At 41.2% G+C, this 7,719-nt stretch overlaps 1 protein-coding gene across 1 annotated transcript; it reads right to left on the bottom strand.

Annotated features, from left to right (window-relative positions):
- Window positions 1-6,466: 6,466 nt before the first annotated feature.
- On the bottom strand, window positions 6,467-7,096 carry LOC107466134 (uncharacterized). The gene is made up of 2 exons (XM_016085121.1): window positions 6,914-7,096; window positions 6,467-6,757 (listed from the first exon to the last, which is right to left on the bottom strand). The coding sequence occupies exons 1-2, from the start codon at window positions 7,094-7,096 to the stop codon at window positions 6,467-6,469; spliced, it is 474 nt and encodes a 157-aa protein (XP_015940607.1).
- Between the last annotated feature and the right edge of the window lie 623 nt (window positions 7,097-7,719).

Genomic DNA, 7,719 nt, shown 5'->3' with positions numbered 1-7,719 from the left:
ATAGATTGATTGCCTTCCCCTCAATCCTTGATCCTTTTATTCCTTTCTATCAGCATTTGGCGCCAAAATGGATTCAGAAACCCTCTCAAATCGCCAGGCACATGTTGCTTTAATGAAGTCATGTGCGGTCATCGACGCATGCACGCACGGTATGCGCGCACGTCCCTGGTCGATTCTGCACTGTACGCGCGGGCGCCTTGTGCGCGTGCGCGTTCTTGGCTGAGATCAATTCTTTGTCTTTTGTGCTTCTCTCCACTTGCATGCTTCCTTCCTTGCTCCTTTGATCCATGTCTAGCCTATTTCAACCTGAGATTACTAACAAACACATCAAGGCATCTTATGGAATCAAAGAGGAATTAGAATTCATTTAAGTACAAATATGGGAGAGATAACAAAACCATGCGAATTCATAGGTTAAATGCGAGAAAATGTCATCAAAATACTCTAAATTCAATACAAGATAAACCGTTAAATTGGGGCTTATCAGTGTGCGTCTGCACAGGTATCAAAACATAAAAGGGTCTGTTCACCCGCACAACCTGTGCAAGCGCCCCCAACAGACTGGCTTCCCCAACGTGTGCGTGCGCACAGGTCTGTGCGTACACACAGGTTGCAATTTTTCCTTTGTTGTGCGCGTGCACAAGTTGTGCCAACGCTGCAGGCAGCTTTCCTGCCTCTGCGTGCGCGGACGCACAGGTCTGTGCGTGCGTACACACCAGAATACTCAGAATTCTGTAACTTTGCAAAATTTTCAGATTTTTAATACCAGTTTTGAATGATCATAACTTCCTCTACGAATTTCCAAATTTCACAAAATTTATACCGATTTAAAGGGTTTTCAGAGATCTTTATTTCTAAGCAAATTTCAACCAATTTTGAAAATCAAGGCAAAAGTTATGATTGGACAAAGTTCACCAAAATTCCACTTTTACCCAAAATCACAATTTTCACAATTCTTTCAAAAAACACAACCAAACGAACCCAACCATTCCAAAACTCCAATTCTCATCAAATTCAACATTCTATGGCATGTTACACCAAACCTACCACATTTTTCTTTATCCACATCATCAATATCAATATATCTCATATATCCAACTTCATTAACAATTTTCCAACTATATTACCCATAGATCAACACCAATATCATATTTATCAACATAATCCACTACTCAACTTCACAAATCATGCATCCTCATCATAGCACTATAAATCATAATTATTAACTCAAAATTCCTCATTTCATCAAACATCATCATACAACCACAACCAACAATTCAACAACCTTTCAAATCCAATCCTATCCTATGGGTCACTAGCCTAAGTGTCCATGAATATTTTATACTACATAGAGAAAACCGAAACCATACCTTGACCAATCCTCAATATGAACCAAATGAGCTTTCAACCAAAAATCCAACCACCAAGGTAACTCCAACAAGCACCAACAAGCTCCAAACTCACAATAATCAAGCTATATACATATAAATCACCACAAAATCAACCTATGGCTCAACATAAACATAATTTCACAAGAGATTAAAGCCTCTTACCTTTCCCAATAGATTTGGATGGTAAAACCCAAAGCTAAGTAAGGATTAGAGTGAACATAAACTCCAAGAATTACAAGAATTCACTTAGCCATAAACCCTAGGTATCCGAAATTTTGGAGAGCAGAACTGGAAATATTTCTAGCTTACATCTAGATTTTCTTGGATGGATTTTGTAGAGCTCTTCGCAAGGAATGCATAGCCGCTGACGGCATGCAAATCGGAGCTCTCTAGCTCAAGATATGAGCTTGGGAAGATTGAGGTGAAAAGGGTTTTCTTCTTCCTCTTCCCCCTTTCTCAATTTCTGAAGTGTGTGTGTATTTATGAGGCTAGGGTTCATTAAATGAACCTTTATATATGTTAAACTTGGGTCCAACTTGGGCCCAGTTCAATCTGTTACCGTTTTTAGTCTGTTTGGCCTAACTTCGGGCCAAACCTTTAAAATTAACGCTCAATTTTCTGTTTTTAATGTTTTTCAAAAGGTTTTTGACTATTTCAACTTTTTCTTGCACAACACCGGGCATATTTGAACCGGTTAAACCGGTTCACTGCCAGTTCGCGGTTTTTCACAGCTTTTCGCAGAAAGCACATTTTCGGACTCAGAACGACCCACTGAGTCCAAAAAAAAATGTTTAAAACCTCAAATTCTCACTCTAACTTCTCAGAATCAAATTTGGGCAATATAACCACTTAATTAACCTGTTCGATTAATTGCGGTTCTTACATTCTCCCCACCAAATAAGAAATTTTTCCCTAAAAGATTTGAATTACCTGAGAAAGGCTCGGGATAATCCTTTCGCATCTCGGATTCCAATTCCCAAGTATGCTCTTTGATTCCTGCTCGTTTCCAAGCAACTTTAACCAACTGAACTTCTTTACACTGGTATCGTCAATTCTAACCGGTGTCACTTGGAAAGTCAAGTTCTCCCTCAACTCGACCGTCTCAGGCTCCAACACATGAGTCGCGTTCGACGTGTACTTACGGAGTTGTGACACGTGGAACACGTCATATAGGTTAGATATGTGAGGTGGCAAAGCCACTTGGTATGCCACTGGCCCGAAACGCCTTATGATCTCAAACGGTCCTATATACCTCGGATTCAATTTCTTGGTCTTGATTGCTCTTCCAATCCCAATTGTGGGTGTAACTCGTAGAAACACATGCTCCCCCACTTCAAACTCTAACGGTTTCCTTCTCTGCTTCGCATAACTCTTTTGTCGACTCTGAGCAGTTAAGATCCTTTCTCGTATTTTCTTATTCTTCTCCGTGGTTTTTGCTACCACATCTGGACCCAGTACACTTGCCTCACCAGATTCATACCAACAAAGTGGAGACTGGCACTTCCGTCCATACAAAGCCTCATATGGAGCCATCCCAATACTCGCATGAAAGCTATTGTTATACGCAAACTCCACCAATGGCATGTAGCGGTCCCAACTTCCAGGTTGATCCAAAACACACGCTCTCAGCATATCCTCCAACGTCTGAATAGCCCTTTCCGATTGTCCATCTGTTTGTGGATGATACGCCGTATTGAGACATAGTCTCGTATCGAAAGCCTTTTGAAAAACTCTGCAAAATCTTGATGTGAATCAGGGATCACGGTCCGATACTATGCTCGACGGCACACCATGCAACCTTACTATTTCCTTTATATATAACCTTGCTAGCTCCTCCATAGAACAGTTTATTCGAATAGGTAGAAAGTGAGCAGATTTGGTTAAGTGATCCACGATCACCCAAATTGCATCAAACCCCGGCCTAGTTCTCGGTAAATCAGTCACAAAATCCATTGCAATTCCTTCCTACTTCCACTGAGGAATTTCAAGTGGTTGAAGCATTCCCGACAGTTTCTGATGTTCTATCTTCACCTTCTGACACTTCAGGCACTTTGAGACATGTTCTGCCACATCCTTCTTCATGCCAGGCCACCAGAACATAGTCTTCAGGTCATTGTACATCTTAGTACTTCCAGGGTGAATAGAAAATCCGCTCTTGTGCGCTGCTCTCAATATATCTTGCCGGAACGTCCCCACGTCCGACACAATAACTCTACCATTGAATCTCCACAATCCGTCTTGATCCCATGATACCCTCCATTGCTTCTCTTGTTCGATAGTTGGCAATACTTTTGGTAACACGTCATCGTTCTGATGAGCCTTCAAGAGTTCAGATTTAAAGTCACTTGAGATTTGTAACTAATTCAGGCAAGCTCTTCCAGCAACTTCATCCATAACCAACTTAACTTCTCCATCAGCTCCTCTTCCTTGATTCTCATCCATGCTATTGTCAAGGACTTCCGCCTCAAAGCGTCTGCTACCACATTCACCTTTCTGGGATGATATCTCAGATCAAAATAATAATCCTTAAGTAATTCCATCTACCTCATTTGATGCGTATTTAGCTCCTTCTGATCAAAGATGTACTTGAGACTCTTATGATAAGGAAAGACGCTAAACTTCACTCCGTACAGGTGGTGTCTCCAAATCATCAATGCAAACACAATCGCCGCTAATTCTATGTCATGAGTTGGATAATTCACCTCATGCGGTCTCAGCTGACGCGATGCGTAAGCCACCACATTCCGGTGTTGCATCAACACGCAACCCAAACCCTTCAAGGAAGCGTCACAATACACTTCAAACGGTTCATGCGGTTCCGGCAAGATCACAACAGGTGCTAAAGTTAACCTCTACTTCAAAGTTTGAAAACTCTCTTCACACTCCGATGTCCAAACAAAAGGCGCTTCCATCCTTGTCAACTTGGTCATTGGTAGCGCAATCCGGGAGAATCATTCGATAAATCTCCGGTGATATCCAACTAACCCCAAGAAGCCCCTAACTTCCGTAACCATCGTCGGTCTTTCCCATTCCGTCACCGCTTCTACCTTAGAAGGATCCACCGCTGTTCGTCCTCTACTCACCACGTGATCTAGGAACTTTACTTCCTCCTTCCAGAACTCGCACTTCGATAACTTAGCATACAACTTTCGCTCTTTCAGAATTTGCAACACAATCCTCAAATGCTCCTTATGTTCCTTCGCCGTCTTGGAGTAGACTAAGATGTCATCTATGAAAACCACCACAAACTTGTCCAGAAAGGAACAAAAGACTCAGTTCATATAATCCATGAAGACAGCAGGTGCATTCGTTAACCCAAAGGACATTACCACAAATTCATTGTGTCCATAACGTGCTCTAAACGTGATCTTAGGGATGTCATCCTTGATGCGTGAGCAGCTTGTCTATCTTTTCCTAGTGAATTTGCATATAATTTGTTGAGTTTAATTAAGAATTAATTATATTTTAGCCACTATAGATGCTATTTTGAGTTTTGTGCAATTTTATTTATTTCAGGTAGCATTCGGCGAAATTTGATAGAGTTTCTGCAGCACAAGAATCAAAGGAGAAGGCTGCGAGGAGCGACGCGCATGCGTGTCTGACGCATGCGCGTGATCTGGAAGTTTCCATGGCGACGCGTACGCGTGATTGACGCGTATGCGTGAATTGAAGATTTGCTCAGCGACGCGTCCGCATGACCGACGCGTCCGCGTGACTTGCGAAGAAGACCAACGACGCGTACGTGTGACTGACGCGTACGCATGATGTGCGCGATCTGCAGAATTTACAGAAATCACTGGCGTGAATTTTGGGCCGTATTTTGACTCAATTTTCAGCCTAGAAAATACAGATTACAAGCTGCAGAATGGACAATTCAGGTGGTCCCCACCCATCAGCGGAAGACTTATTAATTAATTCGAATTAAAATTCAAATATTATTTTTAGGAAAAGATATTATTTTTAGATAATTAGATTTTTAAATTTATTAGGATTAGTTATAAATAGGAACTCTGTACATTTAGACAAGAGAGAACACATTTTTACTAGAACCCTTATTTTTCCTCTCTGAACCATGAGCAACTAATTCTTCATTGTTAAGGTTAGGAGCTCTGTCTATTTTCATAGATTGATTCGTTTGATCTTTTTAATTTAATTAATGTCTTGATTTATATTTCAATAATTGTTTTCGTTCTTTATTTTATGAATATGGGTGGAACGGAAGTATGACCCATATTTTAATTGAGTTCTTGTAAAACTTGGAAAAGCTCTTTACTTGAACAACAGCTTGAAAACATATTATACTGAATTTTTAATTGTTTTTATTTAACAGGATACGTGACATATAATCCCCTTATTTGTGGATAATTAGGATTCTTTTGGCATATAAACTAGAAATTGATCATCAGCCTTTAATTGGAATTAATTGACCAAGAAATTGGCAATTAATGAATGTTAGAGGAGACTAGGAAGGTCTAAGGAATTAGGGTCTAGTCACAGTTTTCCATGAAATTAAATACTGTATGATTAAATTAATTAGTAATAAAAGTTAATCTAGAAATTAGATAACTCTGAAACCTTAACTGCTTTCTCAAATATTTTATTCCCAACTCATTGCTGCTTGCTTTCTGAAAATTTTAAAGTATTGTTTAATGCTTTTTGAATATCTCAAAACCATTTTCTGCTTGCCTAACTAATCCTATCAAACACTATTGTTGCTTGATCCATCAATCCTCGTGGGATCGACCCTTACTCACGTAAGGTATTACTTGGTACGACCCGATGCACTTGCCGGTTAGTAGTGTGGGTTATAAATTACCGCACCAATCCTCCTTCACCCTTATCTGATGGTAACCGGATCTCAAATCAATCTTGAAAAATACTCCAGCTCCTTGCAGTTGATCCATCAAGTCATCTATCCTTGGCAGCATGTATTTATTCTTCTCCATCACTTTATTCAACTAACGGTAATCCCCACATAGTTGCATCCCTCCATCCTTCTTCTTCACCAATAAAACTGGCGCTCCCCACGGTGATGCACTCGGTCGAATGAACTTCTTGGTCAGAAGCTCTTCCAACTAAACCTTTAACTCGGCCAGTTTCTTCGGAGCCATCCTATACGGTGCAATCGACATTGGTTCGGCTCCCGGCACCAATTTAATCGCAAACTCAATCTCTCTTTGAGGTGGAAATTCAGGAATATCTTTCGGAAACACCTTTAGAAAATCCCTAACCACCAAAATCTGGTCTAAGCCTTGGGTATCGCCCGAAGCATTTGCAGTTAACAAGATGTAACCCTGACACTCTTTCCCAATGCAGCGCACCACTACAGAGTTCAGGTAGTATCCCGCAGCTACTACTGCTCCACTCTATCCTTCCAGCATAAATTGAATTGTCCGTTCAAAGCAATCCAACAAAACCCGATTCTTCGATAGCCAATCGAACCGCAAAATCATCTCCAACCCAACCATAGGTAAACAGATTTAATCATGCACAAAGTCTCTACCCTCAAGCTTGAAACCTACTTGTCTACAACCTAACCTAGTCATAACTGTCTGATGTGGAGTATGTACATGCAGAACAAAAGGTAACTCTGACACTTTCAAACCTAATTCCTTAACTTTAGTAAACGAGATAAACGAATACGAAGCTCCAGCATCATATAATGCAACTAAGGACTTATCACCAATTAGACATATACCTCTCATCAATGGATCGACCTTGGGGGTATCCTTGGCATCCACAGCAAAGACTCGACCTTGATGTTGACTCTAGTCTGCATTCTGATTCCTCCCATGAGTGCAATCCCTCACAATGTGGCCAGGTAACCCACAATGGAAGCAACCACCAAAACCAATCTTGCATGAGTCATAAGGGTGGAAACGACTACAACGCACACAAGTCAAGTCTGGGAATTTCTTACTCTGATTTCCTCTCCCCTTAGCATACTGAAACTGATTCTGATTGTTCCTTCTGAAGCCCCTTTGGCCTTGAGGTGCATATCCTCTCCTTTTGAAGCTTTGTCCTTTTGGATGGAAGTACTTGCCATGCCCACGACTAGAGCTCCCTCCATGAGTGTCCTTGGATGCCGCCACAGTCTTGGCATACTCCTCCACTACCCTTGCTTTGTTTACCAAGTCAGAGAAGACACGAATCTCCATAGGAGCCACAGCAGTCATAATGCTATTTTTCAAACCCCGCTGGTACTTAATACACCTCCAGCTCTCGAAGGTCTCCAGGTCACCTTGACACACCCGAGAAAACTTACAAAGCTCTTTGAACTTGTTGGTGTACTCAGCCACAGGCATAGAACCTTGCTTCAGCTGCATTA

Source organism: Arachis duranensis, chromosome 9, assembly GCF_000817695.3.
Source record: "Arachis duranensis cultivar V14167 chromosome 9, aradu.V14167.gnm2.J7QH, whole genome shotgun sequence".
Classification (NCBI taxonomy): domain Eukaryota; kingdom Viridiplantae; phylum Streptophyta; class Magnoliopsida; order Fabales; family Fabaceae; genus Arachis; species Arachis duranensis.
This window is presented reverse-complemented; position numbering and strand designations above follow the sequence as displayed.

Excerpts from the sequence above, each read along its gene's own strand:
- LOC107466134 (XM_016085121.1), bottom strand. The coding sequence starts at position 7,096 with ATGAGAGGTATATGTCTAATTGGTGATAAGTCCTTAGTTGCATTATAT. Across the intron at positions 6,758-6,913 it reads CTAGGTTAGGTTGTAGACAA|AGTGGAGCAGTAGTAGCTGC; the intron begins GTAGGTTTCAAG and ends CTGGAAGGATAG.